Source organism: Tarenaya hassleriana, unplaced genomic scaffold (assembly GCF_000463585.1).
Source record: "Tarenaya hassleriana unplaced genomic scaffold, ASM46358v1 Cleome5, whole genome shotgun sequence".
NCBI classification, from domain to species: domain Eukaryota; kingdom Viridiplantae; phylum Streptophyta; class Magnoliopsida; order Brassicales; family Cleomaceae; genus Tarenaya; species Tarenaya hassleriana.
In genome coordinates, this window is record NW_010967707.1 from 5,459,988 (window position 1) to 5,481,529 (window position 21,542).

The following is a 21,542-nucleotide window of genomic DNA, read 5'->3' on the forward strand; positions in this document are numbered from 1 at the left end:
GAAGAGCGTGATGCCAAACGCTTAAAGACAACAGAGGATATTTCTTCAACATCACAAGAAGAAACACACACATAATACACCAGGTTTTGTCTGCAGAAGATTTGTCCTTTTTGTCATCATAAGGCATTAGCAGAGAGAAATGATTGCATAAAGGAAACCGAACATGTGGAGAAGCCTCTTTAAAGAAGACATTATCTGTCTTGTGGGGAAGTCTTTTTTTTCTCAATAGCTGAAATCTTTTTGCTGAGATTCCTTGCTTTTTGTTTTCTTCTATTTTTCACCATTTTGTTGCAACTTGATAGTTTTCTGCCATTTTTATCAATATGCTTATTGTGAAACAAATGTATTAGTTTCCTGTAATCAAAGGTTTAATATCGTTTACACCACATATTTTCCTGTAGTACCAAAACAATCATCGTTAATTACAAAACTGTAAGCATGTCCATATCTCTTGGAGATGCACTGCAGAACACAACCCTACACCGAACTTTTCCACATTGGCTCTAACCCGACAAGTTGTATAGAAACATCAAGGGCTCTGCGGTTTGGTCCTGCTCGAACACTTCATTGTAAAACCCTGAAATCTCAACCATTGTACCACCCACAGAGAGATTCATTTCATTGTAGATCAAAGCAAGTCCATTGTAAATCTCTTTCCATCTTGGATGAGCCTTGTCTCCAACAAGAAACGTGTGAAACTCGTCTCTGATCTCAACCCAGCTGCAACCTGGTTCTTTTTTCAGTTTATCGCTTCTCATTGCTGTCCTGAGCTCCGAAGCCTTGTCCCACATTCCTGCATCGGCGTATATATTGGAGAGAAGAATGTAAGTTGAAGAATCTTGTGGATCCAATCGCAAGAGCGCGTTTGCTGCCACTTCGGCAGCCTCTACATTGTTCCTGTTTATCTTACACGCACTCAACAACGTTCTCCATATAACATCATCTGCCTCGAAGGGCATCTCTTGGATAAGTTCCAAGGCCTTTTCAACTTCTCCGGATTTTCCCAAGATATCCACCATGTTTGAGTAGTGCTCTAACCGAGGGTCCAAGCCATACTCCTTCTTCATCATGTGGAAGTAGTCTAGACCTCTTTCGACCAAACCCATGTGGGCACATGCTCTTAGGAGCGAGACGAAAGTTGCATGATTTGGCATGATGTTCATTAGCACCATGCTCTCAAACAGTTTTATGGCTTCCTCTCCCATTCCATGATGAGCATAGCCACAAATCATGGCATTCCAAGTCACGAAATCCCTTATTGGAGCCTTCTCAAACATCAATCTCGAATCATGCAAGTTTCCACATTTCGAGTACATGTCAACAAGAGTGCTGCAGATATACACATCGTATTGCAGTTCTTTCTTGATGACGTGGGCATGGATCTGTTTTCCAAGTCCTATAGATGCCAGATTAGCACAGGTATCGAGAACTGTTGAATATGTGAACTTGTCAGGTGTTATGCCCATCTCCATCATCCGATTAAAAAATCTCTGAGCATCCTCGCTTTGTTTTCGCATCACATATCCAGAAATTATCGCATTCCATGAAACAATCATTTCTTGCACTCTTCTATCCTGTATTCCTTTCGGCTCTTCAATTGTTTCCGGATGCTCCGAGTATGTGTTGGAATCACCGATTCCAATAAAGATCTTATTGTGTATCTTCTCTGCCTCGTCTATCATTCCACACTTTGAGTACATATCAACCAGAGAGCTTCCGATGTAGGGATTTGAAGCCATTCCTAACTTGACAATTGTAGTATGGATCTCCATGCCATGATTCAACGAATCACCAGCACAAGCTTTCAATACGCTCCCAAATGTATACTCGTCTGGTTCCATCCCAGAACGGAGCATTGAGACCAAAATGTTAAGTGTTTTGCTTCTCTCTTCGTTCTGCTCATGAGCTGCTATAATTGCATTCCAAGACACAGCATCCTTTCTGCCCATCTCATCAAATACACGGCAAGCTTCATCCAAAGCTTCACATTTCCCATACATGTCAATGAAAGCATTTGCTACGCAAATGTTTCGGGAAAAGTTACTTTTTGTTGCCAATCCATGCAGCTGAAGCCCCTCTGAAAGGCCTTTCACCGTGGCACACGCCCTGAGTGCTCCTGATAAACTTATTTCGTCAAAACCAAGGCTAGACTTGGAGAGCTTGCGAAATAACAGTAGAGCTCTGAAGCCATTGTCTTTCTGTGAATACCCAGTAATCATCGCATTGTAAGATTGCAAATTAAGATTCTCGGACATGTCAAATAACCTTTGAGCATCTTGCATGTTATTACACTTTGCATACATATCTAAAGTTGCCGTCCTCACAATGCCATCTTTCACGAAATCTGACTTCAAGGCATGAGCATGCAATTGGGTACCTAATCTCAAATCAGGCAATGTCGCACAAGACTTCAAGACGCTAGCGTAGATTGACTGGCTCACACCTACACCTACCTTTTGCATCTCCTTGAACATCTTCAGACCACCGTCCAGAAAGTTATTCTGAACACAACCCGCAATTATAGCACTCCAACTGATCCAATTCTTCTGAGGCATTGCATAAAACACAGTAAACGACTCATCCAATCTCTTGCATTTTGCATACATATCCAACAACGCACTTCCAGAAACCACATCAGTGTCATAACCCATTCGAAGCGCAATCCCATGAATCTGGGTTCCTAACTTGTAGTTCTCCAAGATAGAACACACTTTGAGAATAACTGAAAAGCTTTTATTGTCAAACTCAACACCTGACCTCCCCATTTCAATGAAAACCTTGACAGATTCCAAATTCTCACCAGTCTGTAGAAATCCAGAAAGCATCGAGTTCCACGACACAACATCCCTCGTCGGCATCATCTCAAAACACAAACTTGCTCTGACCATATCGTTGCTAGCCGCGTACCCGAAAATCATCGCGTTCCACGAAACTACATCTCTCAGAGGCATTCCATCAAACAACTTAGTAGCGTATCCTAGATTCCCACAATTTATGTACAACTGAAGCAGACAATTCGAGACGAATACGGTCGGACGAAACCCAGATATAATCATATGAGCATGGGCTTGTTTGCCCAGCTCGTGCGCTCTCTGTTTTGCGCATTCCTTGAAGACAAACGAGAAATTCGCCACACTAGTAGCGGGCTTCTCGTGATTCACAGAAGCCGTAGAAATCGAAAAAATTCTGACCCTTCTGTATGGAATATTCTTCGTTAGATGCTGATGAAATAGAAGCACTACTCTGGTCAGGCGCATGGACATGAGATTCTCCGCCATGAAAATTGCTTCCCAGTGTTGCTATGGCGGGAGATGGATCCACATCTTCGGAAACGACGTCGTTTTCGGTTCCTTTTCTTTTGGAATAATACGACGTTGTTTTTGTTTCAAACCAGTAGAGCTTACGTGGCAGAATCTTAACCCAATAGTATATTCACCATGTATAGATACAAACTATATCATATATGTTTTGTATAGTTATTATTTCTGCATTTTGTTTTTTTCTCTGAAACTCAAAGCCTATGGCGTCGGCGAAGCTATGGGGGTCCTCCGCGTATGCACCTTGAAGACGAAGGAGACAACCAAGCCGTCACTAGAATTGTTTCCGGACCAGATTGTGAAACTGTGGTCTTGCCTGTCTTCTACCAAACGGACAGCCGCGCTTGCAATGCGTATTACCCCTTCACCGACTCTAACTCCGATTCTGGTTCCGTATCTTGTCCGGATACAGGGCTGGATCCGGACAGCTTTTTCATTGATTTCTTCGACCGAGACTCGTACGAGGTTGACGCGGTCGAGGAGTTTATTCGGACCCCAATCCGGCGCTCAGGAATGTCGATGATTTCAATCTATGGGGCTTTCACGATGCGGATGAAGACGAGATGAAGGAGCTAGGTTTATGTCTCGGGGTCGAGTCGGGGTCCGATCAGCGGCGCGGTGATTCGAGTGGGCATGGGCTGCGCGTAACCGCGATTGATTCGAATTCTGATTACGAAGATGGTATCTTGGATTTGAATGCTAGCGATAACAGGAATGAAGAATCTGAGTCGGGTCGGGTCGTCGATGGCTCGGGTCTTCCTCCGATTCGGGACAGCTTCTTTGGCGAGGAAGCCGTCGTGGCTGATGAAGAACTTGAGTGGGAGGAGGTGCATGAAGCGATCACTTGGACATATGAACCTGTCCAAGTTAGGGGTTTTGCCATTCCCGAAGAAGAGGGAGAACTGTCTTCATCTTCCAGGGACGATCACGAGCATGATCTAGATTGGCAGGTTTTGTTAGCAGTTAACAATGTTGTTAATTACATCGAACAAGCTGAAGGAATCAGCCTAACCGCTGATGACGTCGATGCTAATTATTACCTGTATTTAGCTAATATCGATGAATATGATGAAAATCATGGAGATCACGATGCAATTTTCCGGCAAATGTTTGATAACGAGACTGGAATCGGGGGAAACCCTCCAGCAGCCAAAAGGGTAGTCAAGGATCTTCCACTCGTTGAATTTACAGTGGAGAAATTGGGGAAAGGGGAGGTCGTTTGTTCGGTTTGCAAGGATAAAATTGCCATTGAGGAGAAAGTGAGGAGGCTTCCTTGTAGACATTATTATCATGGGGATTGTATTCTGCCTTGGCTGGGGATAAGGAATACATGTCCGGTTTGCCGGTATGAGCTTCCTACTGATGACCCTGACCATGAAAGGACTAGGAGACAACAAAGGAGTGACAGGCTTGGCAAGAGAGTCATTGGTTAGATAGGGTTTCTGAATTTGAAGTATTGTAGTTGATGCCAAAATACATGGTCTTTGCAGATACAAGCTCGTGATCCGGCTTATCTTTGGTAATCGGTTGTCATGAATGTCGATCTTATCCTGTTTAATATGTTGTATATATCCTTGTGTGAAGGAAATCCCTTTGCAGCCCGATCTTGTGAATGTATATTTAATTAGGTTTCGGGTTTTTACCCATTCCTGAAGGCTTGAAAGGGAAATGTCCTTTGATTTGAGATGATGGTTAAATACATCCAGCTTTCCCTTACTTCAGCAGCTGAGCTTGCATTAGTTTGGTCAGATAACCTTTTGGAATGACATGAAAGAGAGCTCTCTGTGTGCTGCTTGTTCTAAAAAATACTCTCTAAATTTAAAGTTTTTCTTTGATACTCAAAAGCTTTTACAAGTATGCAACATTTCTGATAGCCTGTGTATTGCTCTTGGATTTACGGGTGAAACTATTAAGCTTTGACACATGCTGATAGAAGAAAAGAAGATATGAAAACATCATGAACGTTTTCAGCCGAACAGGTTCCGGATCGTTATTCTTGCTCTGTTGATGCTAGACTTCTATTTAGTTTCGCTTTGGCAGGTCAAGGATAGATCGTGTATCATGCGGTGAAGAATGACCGAGTTTGCAAGGGAATAAAAGCTGCTCGTCCTTGCCAATACCATGCCTAGCTCTTGGATACATTCCTCAATCTGGGTATTCTTCGGACTTGTAGTTCTTTTCTCATGATGAATTACTTTTACACACCACATGCATGCACGGTTGGGATCCTCATTTTGTTCTCATGCCATTGAGAGGATAGGCATCGTCGGTAGAGCGCACCATGGCCATTCCTCGCAACTCTGATAGGGACATGACAGAGAATCCCCAGCATTTGATCATAGTGAAGTCTATCTATATCTACATCCAGTCTTGCCGGCATTCCCCTCTCTTAACATTTTTATCGTAGCTTTATATTTGTCTATACAGATACCGACTGCTACTCGCATGCTCCTGTGAATAATTCAATCTGCAATGCTTGGACCGGCGATCACCATCATGTGAAAACCTTTATGAGCTGTGATGAAGACACAAAGGTGCTGAATTACTCCATCTCCTTTGTTTACGTGAAAGGTCCTTATAGCCTTGTAGCCTTTTTTGTAAAATTGTTCTGGGTCCCCGGCTTTACATCTACTTTGACCAACTTTTGTCATGTGGCCTTTACCATTTTTCTTTTTCATGTCGTTTTACAGTGCAGCTTTTGCACTGTGTGACCAGTCAATTCTCTTGCACAAAAACCTTCGATCACTTGAAAGATTGAAGAAGCTCCAAACTCTCACGTACGTATCCTCCCTCCTCTCTGTATTAAAATGTTTATAGGTCAGGACACAAGTTCATAGCTTCTTAAGTGAGATGTTCAATCAGCTATAGACTTGGTGACTCAGAGGTTATGAAACCTAGGATTGGCCAGAAGTTAGGAAAAGAAAGAATCTTTAACCATCTGTTATAGAGCCAAGACTGGAAATGAACTCCATAAGTTGACAAACCCAATTTGAGACAAACCCAAGTTGAGAAAATGTTTCTCCACTTTGGTTTTTGTTTAATCTCCTAACTTTGGTTGGCCATTTGGTGTGTTTTTTTTTAATAATACTAAACTGCTTCTAAGGACATTGTGTGATATTTTTTTTCAAATAAAATAAAATAAAAGAAAAGACGTTTTCACTGCTTCTCTCTCCATCTCTGTGGTGGTGACTCAGACTCTACATCGCCAAAGAGGCAATAAAACATCAATGGGCAGTTTTTCGTCTGTTTTCTCTGGAACCCTTTTACCCATTGTGGTTCTCTGTGTGGCCTAAGGACGTTCATTTTGTTTTGTGTATCCATTTATATGAACGCGATGCTGTTGTTGTCGTTGTATCCATTTACATGCATGCTCTTTCCTTTGTCTCACCACATGGAACCAGAATTCCACATTAGAAATGCTTAAATCATGGTATGGATTTAATACAATAATAGTATTATGAGCCTTGAGAGTTCTTGATAACCCACTGAGAGATTTCCAGATAATCAATTTATCAAACCCATTGTCATTTGTAAAAATTTGAGCTCAAATGTCCTTTCCTTTACACCCACTTTAGGGTCTCTCTAGGATTCTCTCCCTCCCTCTCTCTGTCTATATATATATATGTGTGTGTGTGTGTGTGTGTATGTATTCTTCAAATGATATAGTAGTTTATCTGAGATCCTAATGAAACATGTTTTTCTATTTGGATTCAGGACATGGTCGGTTGCTATTATAAACTGTTTGGTATGGTACCGCCATGAATGTGTGGTTAGTGATTAAACCATTGGATTAGAAATTGCTGATGGTTTTCCATTATTTAATCAGTTGTATCAACCGGTCTAGGATTGATTTTCAAATTCTAAAACCAGGTTTAGTCCACTTAGCACATCTTTTCCATATATATATAATATATACCTAAAATTTGGTCTATTAGTTTACCATTTTTGTCTTTGTCTCTCTTATTCAATAAAACATGACATATCCCCAAAAAAAAACCTAACGTGCAATGCCAAGTAGCATTTTGAAAATAATAAAATAGTAACAGTTCTTAATAAGTAATGATGATGTTAATCCATATAATGATAGTGGATAGAAGTATGTAAGCACATTATTTTGGTCTCTATCCACATCCTTCTATTTAACTAAAAGAAAATGTACCAATCTTGATTATTTTGCTTTTCTTATTATTTTAATAAGAAATAAAGTTCTCTTCATAACGGCGGGGATTAAAATACTAAGCAACATCAATATATCATTTTATCAACTAACAAAAATAGATATATGCACAATTTTATTACAAATACTTTTCAAAGTAGTATTCCTTTACAAAACTTGCCATACAATTAGATAAATACGACAGATACCAAATTCTTTTAATGGTGAAATTTTAAAGTTTGTAATATAAATGAAAATCAATAAGAATTTGCTAAAAACAAATACCATATTAGTATGGCAATGTCTTTTTTGTTATGAGATGAGATAAATCAATTAATTTAATAAAATCATTGTAAATTAGAGGAAAACAAATTATATAAAAAAAAAAAAAACTTTTCCACTCAGGTGATTGGCTTATCCTTGGGAAAATGACATTTTTCTACACGAATTGTTTAAAATGTGACTTTTTTCTACACGAACTTTTAATTTGACAAAAAACTACACCAAATTATCAAATGTGCCAAATTGATACACGAACTACCCAATTTAACTGCAATTTCCTACACAATCCGAAAACGACGTTAAATGTCCGTTAACCGATGATGTGGTACGCCACGTGGCATCTGACGTGGCACGCCACATGGGAAATTTTGACACGTTATCGTGCCACGTCAGATTTTTAAAAAAAAATACAAAAAAATCTAGAAAAAAAAAATCGAAATTTTTTTAAAAAACATATACACTCCTATATAAAAATATATATACTCCTATTTAAAAAATAAATATATATACTCCTACATATATATTCATATACAAATACAAATATAAATATATATACTCCTACATAAAATATATATATATATATATATATACAAATTAAAACATACACACATATATATATACACACTAACATCTATACATATATATATACATATACATACAAACAAATATATTTATATATATACACATACACATATATAAATACATATACACGTATATATATATACATATGCATATATATATACATACAAAATAAAAAATACATTTATATACATATATATTTATATCCACATACAAATAAAAATATAAACATAAATACTCCTATGTATATATATGTCTATATATATCAAATAAAAAATATATACATATATACATGCATTTATACCAATATATATACATACATACAAGTATATTTATATATATACATATACATATATATAAATACATATACACGTATATATATATGTATATATATATATGCATACATACATACATATATATACATAATAAAAAATATATAAGTATTAAGTATATGTACAAGTATATGTATATATATATGTACAAGTATATATATATAAGTATATACTTGTACAAAATATACTTGTACATATATATACATATATATATACATATACTTGTACATATACTTATTTATTTTTTATTATGTATATATATATGTATGTATGCATATATATATATACATATATGTACGTGTATATGTATTTTTATATATATATGTATGTGTATATATAAATATACTTGTATGTATGTATATATATTGGTATAAATACATGTATATATGTATATATTTTTTATTTGATATATATAGACATATATATACATAGGAGTATTTATGTTTATATTTGTATTTGTATGTGGTAATTTGTATATATATAGATATATTTTATATAGGAGTATATATATTTTTATATAGGAGTATATATATTTTTTAAAAAATTTTCGATTTTTTTTTTTCAGATTTTTTTGTATCTTTTTTTTAAAATCTGACGTGGCACGGTGACGTGGCAAAATTTTCCATGTGACGTGCCACGTCAGATGCCACGTGGCGTGCCACATCATCGGCTAACAGACATTTAACGTCGTTTTCGGGTTGTGTAGGAAATTGCAGTTAAATTGGGCAGTTCGTGTATCAATTTGGCACATTTGATAATTTGGTGTAGTTTTTTGTCAAATTAAAAGTTCGTGTAGGAAAAAGTCACATTTTAAACAATTCGCGTAGGAAAATGTCATTTTCCCTAGTAATTATGATTACTATAACTAATCAAAGGTTTTATAATGCAAAATGTAACAAGACCTAAGATTTGATCAATTTAGATTTTTTTTAGGAAAAAAAAACATTGGGTTTCCAAAGGGTTTTAGAGCTTTGGATGAGAACAAAAATCATTGGGACAGGTTTTAGTTAAAATCAAAGTACGCCTCCGTGCAAAAAGCGAAGGATGCCCCTCCCCCCGCAGAGATGTGATTTGACCATATTACCCTCCTAGAAATCCGTGGATCCACGTGATCCATAAGGGCAAATTCGGGAATACTTCCTAGAAATCCATTGCTCTTCTACTCATGCAACAAGGACATATTTCTTGAAAGAAGCAGATGATTCATCCTCTGTGTCTTAAGCAAGAAGAAACTATATTGCTCGGTCAAGGGACGCTGAGAATCAATGGTGGTGGGCCCATTAAAAACAACGCCATGGAAAGATAAGGAGATGCAAGATAGAAAGAGGAAATGGGAGAGTCTCTCTCTCTCTCTCTCTCTCTCTCTCTCTCTCCACATTGGAATGGCCTTTGTTTTGACTCATTTTCATTCAAAGACAAAAGACAAGAAAACAAAGCTGCCATGGAACAGCAATGTCCGCAACCTTTTGAATTCATTCATTCATTCATAAATATGCAGATTCTTCAAGTGTCATACCCTGTTTCTAGGACATGTAACTGTGTCCATATCTGTCACAGGAACATATCAAAGTCAAGTTTCTCACACCATCTTCCCAACTATTGTAATCTCTCTCTCTCTCTCTCTCTCTTCAGCCTGTGGTTTCTTTCTTGATATGGCAATGGATTCACATCACCACAAGCCTGAAGAAAAAACAATAACAGAAGGATCGAATGCAACGTCCACTTACTATAACTTTTAAGCAATAGAATAGACAAAACAAGAGCCACCAGCCTCTGGTTCCAAAGGATGTATGTGTATATGCACATAATTTAATGAAGTCGCCTTCTGCAAATGGATTATTACAAAACTGGGGCTAAGCTTTTGGTTGATAGAAAGAGTGGATATATATACATATATATATATATATATATGTGAGATATAGTGGCAGTAGAAAAGGTGACTTTGGGAGATTTCAATCCTCATTAAAAATAGTTTCCCCATGGAAACATAGATATCAACTTAGACCCATCTCCAAACCAGTCTTTAACTGCCAATGGAAATGGAAAAAAAAAATAACCATGTTGAAGCACTGTCTTTTTTTTTTTTTTTTTTTTTTAGGTTGAGTGGTTGTCGAGTCATCAGCTCCTCAAATGCATAGCCTTTCCTAAATTATGGACATCAGAAGAAGACAAAGCCACTCCCGCCCACCATCTTGTCTTCCTTGCAGATTCCTCTTTGTGGATGTAATGTAAGGAAGGTCCCTTTTTTAGGTTCTTACAGCACTTTAGATAAGTGATCCATCAGCAAGACTATACCTGGATGGGAAGGAGGAGTTACAAGTGAATTTGTGTTATATTCACAGTATGATGATGGATAATGCCATAATGCATGGAAGAAATTTCATGTCACTACTTTCACATATGACATTGCAATATATACAGGAAGCTTTCACCTGTGATGTACCTTAGAGATGGTGATGGTATTGGATAGAGCAAGCCCTCAATGGTCCAGGAGAGATAACCCTTTGTTTTTCTGCTTAGGCCACTGGAGAAAAGGAGGAGGAGAAGGTGGTATCAGAGTTAACAAAGGAAAACATGCTTTATAGATTGACTTCAGGGGCGTCACCAACATTATTTTGCGTGCTTGCTTTAGCCAGAAAAAGAATTTCCAAATTAAAATAATTGCCACCCCCACAACAAGAACTAGGGGTGGCCAATTCGGGTTTCGGTTCGGGTTCGGTTCGGTTATATTCGGGTTCGGTTATTTCGGTTATAGAAAAACTATAACCATTCGGTTTTTATATAAATTTCGGTTCGGTTCGGTTCGGTTATTTTTCGGTTCGGGTTCGGTTCGGTTTTGGTAAAAAGTTCAATTTTTCAAAGAAATTGTCGGTTATTCTCTCGGTTTTTTCGGTTATTTTTTATTCGGTTCGGTTCGGTCTCGGTTTCGGTTTTTCGGATTTAAGGAAATCATAACCGTTCGGTTTTGATGTCGGGTTCGGTTCGGGTACGGTTATGTCTTATTCGGTTCGGTTCGGTTCGGTTATTCAGTTAATAACCGAAATGGCCACCCCTAACAAGAACTGCAAGTTTCTCTCTGATGTAAGCATAAATATTGATATATAAAAAAAATGATTATCCACAACGGATGTTGTAACCCCCATGTGTCTTCTTCATGTATGTGCATTGATATGCATAGCATATTAAGGTCATGGCATGGATATGATGATAAAAGTAGTAGCCTTGTGAGCCATCAGATGGCAATGTCCTCTCTCATGTTCTCTCATGCATGAGCAACATGACACAAGGATATGCAGACATGATCCGAATGATTTCCTAAAGCAATCTAAGCGTGTGTCACAAAAGCCATCAATTTGCAAAACAGTGGGTCCTATTCACCTTTCTTGCAGTATATAAATAACACCTCTTCTCATCCACCCTCTTCCATCCAGAGCTCTCTGCGTTAGAGAAACAGAAAACAAAGCCAAAAAAAAAAAAAAAAAACTTGAGCTAACTTCAACCTTCTTTTACTGGAAACCATGAAGCCAAGTGATGGCTCAGGGCTTTATTACCTCGTCCCTCCGAGCCCGTCTCCTCATTCGGCTTATTTCAGCACAATAAACAACATGCAAGACTTTCACTTAAACCAGTATCTGAACCCTTCATGTAATTTCAGCATCCACCCCCAGGTTCAGGAACTCAATCTCCAGTCCCCATGTTTCAGCAACAACTCAACCTCGGATGAAGCAGATGAGCAGCAAGTGAGCATCATCATCAACGAGAGAAAGCAGAGACGTATGATATCTAACAGAGAATCAGCAAGAAGGTCAAGAATGCGCAAGCAAAGACACCTAGATGAACTCCTCTCACAGGTGGCTTGGCTCAGGAAAGAGAATCATCAGCTTATAGATAAACTGAACCAGGTCTCAGAAAGCCATGACCGTGTCCTGCAAGAGAACACACAGCTTAAAGAAGAGACCTCAGAGCTCCGCCAACTCGTCTCAACCATGAAGCTGAGAAGCCAATATTCTTACTTTGAAGACTTCCCCTCCAATTAGTCCATCGCCAGTTTTATTCAGCAGAGAGGCATTACTCAAGTTTTCTACGTATTGAATCTGTCATTTTTTTAATGTTTTGTGTCAGAGCAAACCGTCTACTGTTTTGTTCTGTCTGCTTGCCTTACTCTCTTTCTGTGTCATGTACACCACAGGAGTATGAGACACATATAAGACATGCTCATATGCCTTTTAGTTGTCCGAACAAAAGGTGATCACCTGATATCAATTGCAGTTCATCTGGTACAACCTGAACAAAAAAAAAGGAGAGAGAGAGAGAAGACAACTGGTTTTAGGAATTGACCATGTGGAGATATACAGAAACACCCATCTTGGGTACTTGTAGGGATGCACGAACAAGAAATCACTGAAAATGGACCAATCAATTCTAATCTGGACACAAAGTAAAGTACAGTGAACAAATCTTAGTGGGTTACTCTTTTATGCATTTTGATGTGAGAAGGAAAAAAAGAAGACTGGTCAAGCAAAGAGGGAGTGGCATTAGGTGGGGGGAGAAACTAAAACAAAAGACAAAACAAGTTGGGTCGGGTCAGTTTTCATCTACACAGCACAATGAAATTCCAAAGCACTCACCATATTGCCGGTCTTCAACATGCCTTGATTTAATCAAAGATGAGTAGAAAAAAGTTTCGATTTTTTTGTTTAATCTGTGTATCCAATTGGCCTTGAGGAAATAGAGTATCAGTCTCACAGTTTCAAAACATGAATATATGATATATATCTTTGCATCTTCATAGGTGCAGGTGACATAAACATGAAACACCCATGCAACATATCGCAACTTCTGTCCAAAGGGATCACCATAAAGCCATATGAAGACATCAGAAAAATGGAGAGCCTAGAGAATATGCAACATAATCAACCAAAATGTATGCACACTCACAACTGAAGCAATAATCAAGGATACGAACCGATCATAGCTTAATGCAAATTCCCACCATCATAAACTGTCTATCTTTGAGCACACAAGGGAGCACTCAAGCATCAATTTCTGAATCTATCAAAATGCAGAATTACCTCTTGCATTGACCCAGAATGGGAAATGCCAAACAAGACTACAGATTTCTCCATCGTTCCACAGAAACCGATACAAAAATGTGAATCCTTTATCACAAAAACAACCCTACATTAACATCAAAGTCGTGAACTTTACTCTCCATTTCGAAGAACTTCGTCGATGACATGGAAACTATGAGGAAACCCAATGACCCATTCGTGTATATCTCCCAGGATCCATTACCCAGAAGATTTCCTGTAGGAAATGGAGATTTTCCCTGATTTCCCTCTTCTAAGGTGCAAAACTCATATTCAAGCATAAACATTAACCGAGATGAACATGACAAGATTGCTGATTCTGAAGTTGAGGATCCATTATAAGTGAGAGCGAATTCTCATGCCCATTTGAACACCTACTACCAAATTTAAGATAAAAAATATGATATTTCACCCATAAATCCCGAACGTTAGATAATCGCATTGATGTGAAGAAATTGGAGAAAAGTCGCACCTTCGCGAGAAACTTTCCATCAAAAAGTTTTTCTCGAGAAGATTCGAGACCATCCTCCCAAGTCTGAAACTTTTAACGTTAAAGCCCCTGTTTGGTTACGAAGAAAATTCGAGGGAAAAAAACGGGGGAGGGGTGGGGGGGTATTCTATTTAAACCCCTTTACTTTATATCTCATCAATATTTGTCCATTTTTTAAACAATTCATTAATTACACCCACAACGTTATCCTAAAATGTATGTAAACGAACATATTCAAACCTTTTCGAATCTAGTAGTAAATGAATAATGCTAACTTAGGACTATGATCGAATTCATTTTTATCCTGATATGTTGTCCAAATCGAAGATCTGAGTACAACAAGATAAAATAATCATAGGGATGAATCTATCAATTTCAAAATATTGTGGAGTAAAATGTAAACAAAATAGTAAAGGCAGTGAAAAGTTTTTATCTTTGTCTAATTATTTGCACCGACGCGGCGGAATAGAATAGATCTTCGGTCGTCATCAACTTCAAATAAATATGAAAATTATTTTGTATTATTTTATTTTCTTATTATTATTATTTTATTTTCGTATTTCTGTTCTTTAACTGTTGAGAGAATGAGATCTATCCGTCACTCCAAAAGCAGTCCCCTTCTCAGAGAGCAAAAAATCTGAGCGGACGAATCGAGATCTAGGTCTTGCGAAAGATCGATCGGTGAAGGAGAAGAGTGTCAGGTAGGGAGATTGTCGAAGGAAATGGCGGTGGCCTTCCGTGGAGGCCGGAGCGGGGGCGTCATTGGTGGCGGTTCTGGCGCATCCGCCGGCCTTCGCGGTTTGTTCTCATGCAGGATCATCGTTTCTGCCTTGTTCTCTCTTCTCTTCCTCGCGGCGTTGTCTGTCGTCCTCAACTCGTCTCGTCGCCATCGGGATCCTGTAAGCATCGCAATTCTCAGAAACCATGCTTATTTCTGTTTTAGATCGGTCTCTTTTACGCTTGATTTGTTTTTCATACTAACATTGTCGAATGAATTAATGTCGGTCTGTGAATCTGTCGAAATTGATGTTCTTTTCGGGTAAATAATGAGCTCATGATTCGTGAATGTTAAGCTATGCTTTTGTTTCGTAGATCGTGTTGTACTGTTTTTCTGGTGACCGATTTTCTCCCAAAATTGTTTTTGTTGGCTTTTTTTTTCCATGTGGCTTAGACACTACCAAATAAGGGAAGCGCATATATGCACAGGACGTTTTTAGCTTTGCAATCAGATCCACTGAAAACCCGGTTGGATCTGATATACAAACAAGCAACTGATCACCTAACGCTGGTGAACGCATATGCGGCTTACGCCAGGAAGCTGAAGCTTGATGCTTCGAAGCAGCTGAAGTTGTTCGAAGATCTGGGTATTAACTTCTCCGATTTGCAGTACAAACCTGACTACAAATCTGTCCTGTCTGAAAATGGTAATGCTGTTGAGGAGGATACATTACGTCAGCTTGAGAAAGAAGTGAAGGATAAGGTGAAAACAGTGAGGATGATGATAGTTGAGTCGAAGGAAAGTTATGACACCCAGCTAAAAATCCAGAAGTTGAAAGATACAATCTTTGCGGTCCATGAACAGTTGACTAAGGCCAAGAAAAGTGGTGCTGTTGCCAGCCTGATTGCAGCGAAATCTGTTCCTAAAAGTATTCACTGTTTGGCCATGAGGCTTGTAGAAGAGAGGATCTCGCATCCTGAGAAATACAAGGAGGCACCACCTGACCCAGCCATGGAGGATCCAAGTCTTTACCACTATGCGATCTTCTCTGACAATGTGATTGCTGTGTCAGTTGTGGTGAGATCAGTGGTGATGAATGCCGAAGAGCCATGGAAGCATGTCTTTCACGTGGTGACTGATCGAATGAATCTCGCAGCCATGAAGGTCTGGTTTAAAATGCGTCCACTGGGCCGTGGTGCACACATTGAGATCAAGGTCGTGGAGGATTTCAAGTTCTTGAACTCTTCATATGTACCGGTTTTGAGGCAGCTCGAATCTGCCAAGTTGCAGAAATTTTACTTTGAGAGCCAATCTGAGAATGCGACAAAGGATGCCCATCATAACCTCAATTTCAAGAACCCAAACTATATCTCAATGTTGAACCATCTCAGATTTTATTTGCCTGAGATGTACCCGAAGCTTCATAAGATCTTATTCTTGGATGATGATGTTGTGGTGCAAAAGGACTTGACTGGTTTATGGAAGATTAACCTGGATGGCAAAGTGAACGGAGCTGTGGAAACGTGTTTTGGATCTTTCCATCGATATTCTCAATATTTAAATTTCAGCCATCCTTTGATCAAGGAGAGCTTCAACCCCAATGCTTGTGCTTGGGCTTTTGGAATGAACATATTCGACCTTGATGCTTGGAGGCGCGAAAAATGCACCGAACAGCTCCACCACTGGCAGAACTTGGTAAGTCATTGTTGTTGCTCTGCAAAACTTTGAGGTGGCTGATTGATTTGCAATCTGTTTGGGTTTCAAAGTTATAAAAGCAGAAATCCACCCCTTATCTTTCTTTGCATAAAAAGCTAAATCTGGCAAGTTCTTCCTGGAAATCCGCCGTTATTTTCTCTGCAAATATATACAACCTTAAACAGGTCCGGATGTGTAATTCCAGGTGTTTGCTCTACTACTTTCTTGAATCATTTGAACTAACTGTTAAATGGGTTTTTTTTCTTTCCAAGCAGAATGAAGAACAAAATCTCTGGAGATTGGGCACTCTACCCCCGGGATTGATCACATTCTATTCGAAGACGAAATCACTGGACAAAACATGGCACGTTCTAGGGCTCGGGTACAACCCAGGCGTGAGCATGGACGAGATCAGGAACGCAGCAGTGATCCATTACAACGGAAACATGAAACCATGGCTCGACATCGCTATGAACCAATACAAGTCTCTCTGGACGAAATACGTTGACAACGAAATGGAATTTGTGCAGATGTGCAATTTTGGCCTATAGAGAGAGACAAAACCAATACAAAAAAAAAACGAACTGGTACGCATTTCTTTTCATTCCAACTGATTTTTTTTTTTGTCTATATATAGGAATTTACACATTAAGCTCGTCGGGGTCTTGAGTTTTGGTCCATTCATTTGTAACTCTTGAGAGCAAAAGGGTCGAGCTTTAGCTTGCCATAATATGTCCACTTCGTTTAGTTATTGTCTGTGTAAGAAACTCCTTAATATGTCATAAGTTCTATTCTTCTAGCTTAGGGCGATCGATCCCACATATTACCTTATATTATGAGTAAGTTGTAGTGCCTCTTTGTGATGTGATGCGATGCATTGTGTCAAATAATACGATGTGATGCTGATCCAATCAATTGGGTTGGTACCAAATAATATGGATTCTATGCATTTTTCATTTATTTTTTGGGTTTGGAAGTTCTTCTTGGGGTGCCTTAACCTTTGGTTGAGAAGAAGATGGAATTCAATGGTTAAAAAAAAAATAAGAAAAATGATTATGGTCAGCCATAACATGACATGATCAACAACAAGAAGAGCTGTGATGATGGACCTGGATCATAATGCGAGCATTGTTTCGACTATTCCAAAACATCACATATTTTCACAAATAGGGTAATCACTAATTTAGGGAGATAATCTTAAATTATACTGTAATATTGAAAATTAAACTAAGGAGCGAAAAGAATCATTTGGTCTTCTTTCCCATTAGGGATTTTCGGATTGGGAGAGAAAACGAAGATGGACAACTACCCTCTCCTCGCCTAATGCAATGAGAGTGGCCAATTTTTTACACGTTTTATACAATATAAAGAAGAAGAAAAAATCTCTCCTTTTGGCTTATCCCCGTAGGTGAATCACTCAAATATACCAAAAACGTCGCAACAATCTATGAGACACCTGTCTCACTAAAAAAAGTAATTTTTTTTTTCAATTTCATACCACTTTTTCGTTAAAAAAGATGTGAAATAACCTTTCTTTTATATTTTTTACGACTTTTATTACGACTATTATATAACTAGTATACGATTAAAAAAAGAAATATTTATGACCGTATAACAAATAAATGTCTAAAAAAACATAGTTATTTTTTAAATTTAAAATATGTTTTTTTACCACATCATTTAGAATCAATTACAACTGTGTATTTAGAATTAATTGCAAACTGTATTTAGAATTAATTATGATATTGGAATTATAATTATACGTTTTATTAAGAGCAATATGATCGAAGAGAATTTAATGCGTGACCCTTTTGATATATTTGGTATATTTGAGTGATTCGCCCTATCCCCTGACCTGATATCTTAATTTATTATCTGATATCAACTTTCATTGACTTCTGGAATTCCCTGCGATACAGATCTTTTACACTGACCAATATATCCTCGTTGGAGTTTCTGTCTAGCCCATTTGTGGAGAATTCAGGTTGGGGCTCTGAAAATTCTTGGCTTTTTCTGAGAGTAGATCATGTGATTCTCTGTCTGGACGCTGGGAAAATCTGATGAGAATCCCATTTGTTTTTTTTGGGGGGGGGGGGGGGTGTTCCAAGAGAGTGGGGTCTAAAGGGAAGACGACCACTAACAATTTGAGCATCTGAAATTAAAAACAATGTAATATTGGAGTTTGAAAGTTTACCAATAGGAGTGAGGAAATCTCACCTTATCCACACTCCGACCACAATCCTTTAATCACATTCAATCCACATCATCATCGCCTCCTCCCCCTTCTCCCGCATACTATAATCTAAATCATCATCATCCTCTCTCTCTAACAAAGACCCATCCCCTGGAAAACTCCATAGCTAATGGCGACCATGAATTCGAGCGTGTTGGCGTGCAGCTACGCCATCTCAGGCGCCGCTTCTGCGGAGCTGAACCAGAAGGTGGGTTTGGTGTCGTCTTCGTCAGCTGGGTTCGGACAGAGGCTCTAGTAATTTGCGTCGTTACCTTCTGCAGTGGGTTTCTTTCGATATTTCCTATGGTATGTTGTACAAGATCGCCGATGAATGTGGATTCGATTATGTCCATGGAAATTGTAGGGCATGTTCGATGTATCATTGTATCGTAGTCTCGTAGGAGCTTTGTCGGGCATTTCCATGTGCAAGTTTTGAAGGTTCATTCATTGGCTTCGGTTAGGGGTCCGATGATCTCGGTCGGGAATCTGATGTGGGTTTAGATTATTTTCGCCAAATCAAGTTAAAGTTTAGTCGTCGCTGTCTTCACAAGGTCTGGTTAGGGTTCTAAAAGTGAGGTTCTTCAGGTGGGAGGTAGTTTATGAATCGTTTTAGCTAAAGTTGGTGCCTTTTTTTTTAGTATTGACCTTTTCTTTCTAGACAGTTGCAGTTTTCTGAATTCTCTGTTAGAATCTGCATTCGAATCATTCATTCTGCATACCAGATTCTATGACTGATACTTCTTCCGTTCTTAGATTTCATTTAGAATCTCTGTTTGTGTTCATATCAGTTGAAGCAATGGCTGGAACATTTCTTGTTTCATCTACAATCTTGAAGTTCTGAATTCAGTCTTCTCGAGATTTGAGGTCTGCAAGCTTATGAATCGTGTCATTGGATTTCTAGCAGATAGAAGAAGAAGACGGCGATGGCTACGAGAATCGGTCTGGCTGGACTCGCAGTGATGGGCCAAAACCTGGCTCTCAACATCGCCGAGAAAGGCTTCCCCATCTCTGTCTACAACCGAACAACCTCCAAAGTCGATGAAACTGTCCAACGGGCCAAGAAGGAAGGGAACCTTCCCGTTTACGGATTCCATGATCCCGAGTCTTTTGTCAACTCGATTCAGAAGCCCCGTGTTATAATCATGCTTGTCAAGGCAGGTGCACCGGTCGACCAGACCATTAAAACGCTGTCTGCATACATGGAAGAGGGTGATTGCATCATAGACGGTGGTAATGAATGGTACGAGAACACCGAAAGGAGAGAGAAGGCGGTGGCCGAGCGGGGTTTGCTTTACCTGGGGATGGGAGTTTCGGGTGGTGAAGAAGGTGCCCGAAACGGACCCTCTCTGATGCCCGGAGGTTCATACAAGGCTTACGAGTACATCAAAGACATCCTTCTGAAGGTGGCAGCTCAGGTTCCAGGCAGTGGTCCATGCGTTACTTACATCGGAAAAGGAGGGTCCGGGAACTTTGTCAAGATGGTTCACAACGGGATCGAGTACGGTGACATGCAGCTGATTGCAGAGGCTTACGATGTCCTGAAATCCGTCGGCAAGTTATCGAACCGCGAGCTCCACGCCGTTTTCTCCGAATGGAACAAAGGCGAGCTTCTTAGCTTCTTGATCGAAATCACGGCCGATATTTTCAAGATCGAGGATGATAAAGGAGACGGGTATCTGGTCGACAAGGTCCTGGACAAAACCGGGATGAAGGGCACAGGGAAATGGACAGTGCAGCAAGCCGCCGAGCTATCTGTCCCGGCTCCCACCATCGAAGCATCTCTGGACGCAAGATTCATCAGCGGGCTAAAAGAGGAACGGGTCCAAGCCGCCAAAGTCTTCAAAGAAAGCGGGTTATGTGGCGATATCTTGACCGACCAAGAAATAGACAAGAAACAACTGATCGAGGATGTGAGGCGAGCTCTTTACGCATCGAAGATCTGCAGCTACGCTCAAGGCATGAACCTAGTCCGAGCCAAGAGCATGGAGAAAGGCTGGGGCTTGAAGCTGGGAGAGCTGGCAAGAATCTGGAAAGGAGGATGCATCATCAGAGCCATCTTCCTGGACAGGATCAAGCAGGCTTACGACCGGAACCCCGATCTGCCGAACCTTCTGGTCGATCCAGAGTTTGCGAAGGAGATGGTGGAGAGACAATCGGCCTGGAGGAGGGTTGTGTCGTTGGCCGTGGACTCGGGGATAAGCATGCCGGGAATGACGGCGAGTCTGGCGTACTTCGACTCGTACAGGAGGGAGAGATTGCCGGCGAATCTGGTTCAGGCTCAAAGAGATTACTTTGGAGCTCACACTTATGAGAGGGCTGACTTTGATGGCTCTTTCCACACCGAGTGGTTCAAGATTGCCAAATCTAAGTTGTAACTTCTCTTTTAACTTCGGAACCAAACAGAGACTCTGGTTCCAAAGTGTAATAACAATTAACATTCAGTTCAAGGTTTCGGTTTTCGGTTAGGTGATATTTTGGGGGTCTGGGCGTTCAAGGTTTCGGTTCAGTATTTACCGGTTCGATTGGGTTTAATGTCCATCCCTAGCGTATTTTATTATATAGATACCAAATAATAACCGAAACTTGATATGTGTACATACATTAGTACCTAGTAATGGTTAATTCGGGTTTGACTTTGATATTTATCAAC

The 21,542-nt window shown here is 39.4% G+C and overlaps 6 protein-coding genes across 11 annotated transcripts in view; 5 read left to right on the plus strand and 1 right to left on the minus strand.

Annotated features, from left to right (window-relative positions):
* The window catches only part of LOC104827143 (probable tRNA (guanine(26)-N(2))-dimethyltransferase 2), a 5,039-nt gene extending 4,792 nt beyond the window's left edge, over window positions 1-247 (plus strand). Inside the window, exon 13 of one of the 2 annotated variants that reach the window (XM_010560230.1) lies at window positions 1-247. In XM_010560230.1, the coding sequence (XP_010558532.1) occupies window positions 1-75 (75 nt within the window). In that variant the 3' untranslated portion in view covers window positions 76-247. The other variant, XM_010560229.2, reaches the window with a different exon arrangement.
* LOC104827144 (pentatricopeptide repeat-containing protein At3g02330) lies at window positions 214-3,383 on the minus strand. The gene has a single exon (XM_010560231.2). The coding sequence runs from the start codon at window positions 3,276-3,278 to the stop codon at window positions 504-506; it is 2,775 nt and encodes a 924-aa protein (XP_010558533.1). The 5' UTR covers window positions 3,279-3,383; the 3' UTR covers window positions 214-503.
* Window positions 3,384-3,470: 87 nt separating this feature from the next.
* On the plus strand, window positions 3,471-7,197 carry LOC104827145 (E3 ubiquitin-protein ligase Praja-1). The gene is given in 4 exon segments (XM_010560233.2): window positions 3,471-3,830; window positions 3,833-5,851; window positions 6,008-6,094; window positions 7,032-7,197. Coding segments are annotated over 2 exon segments (1,194 nt in total). The 5' UTR covers window positions 3,471-3,554; the 3' UTR covers window positions 4,751-5,851; window positions 6,008-6,094; window positions 7,032-7,197.
* Window positions 7,198-12,109: 4,912 nt separating this feature from the next.
* Window positions 12,110-12,929, plus strand: LOC104827146 (basic leucine zipper 43-like). The gene has a single exon (XM_010560234.1). It carries the CDS (start codon window positions 12,185-12,187, stop codon window positions 12,701-12,703), a length of 519 nt encoding a protein of 172 aa, XP_010558536.1. The 5' UTR covers window positions 12,110-12,184; the 3' UTR covers window positions 12,704-12,929.
* A 1,894-nt stretch (window positions 12,930-14,823) lies between these two features.
* On the plus strand, window positions 14,824-17,463 carry LOC104827147 (probable galacturonosyltransferase 9). Its single transcript, XM_010560235.2, has 3 exons — window positions 14,824-15,145; window positions 15,418-16,659; window positions 16,935-17,463. The coding sequence occupies exons 1-3, from the start codon at window positions 14,969-14,971 to the stop codon at window positions 17,208-17,210; spliced, it is 1,695 nt and encodes a 564-aa protein (XP_010558537.1). The 5' UTR covers window positions 14,824-14,968; the 3' UTR covers window positions 17,211-17,463.
* Window positions 17,464-18,524: 1,061 nt separating this feature from the next.
* LOC104827148 (6-phosphogluconate dehydrogenase, decarboxylating 3-like) lies at window positions 18,525-21,364 on the plus strand. Of its 5 annotated transcripts, none has more exons than XM_010560238.2 (2): window positions 18,525-18,643; window positions 19,794-21,364. In XM_010560238.2, the coding sequence occupies exon 2, from the start codon at window positions 19,816-19,818 to the stop codon at window positions 21,265-21,267; it is 1,452 nt and encodes a 483-aa protein (XP_010558540.1). In that variant the 5' UTR covers window positions 18,525-18,643; window positions 19,794-19,815; the 3' UTR covers window positions 21,268-21,364. The 5 variants fall into 5 exon arrangements, with proteins under 5 accessions (XP_010558540.1, XP_010558539.1, XP_010558541.1 ...); XM_010560237.2 differs by having other exon boundaries at window positions 19,797-21,364; XM_010560239.1 differs by lacking the exon at window positions 18,525-18,643 and adding an exon at window positions 19,138-19,198.
* Window positions 21,365-21,542: the final 178 nt, after the last annotated feature.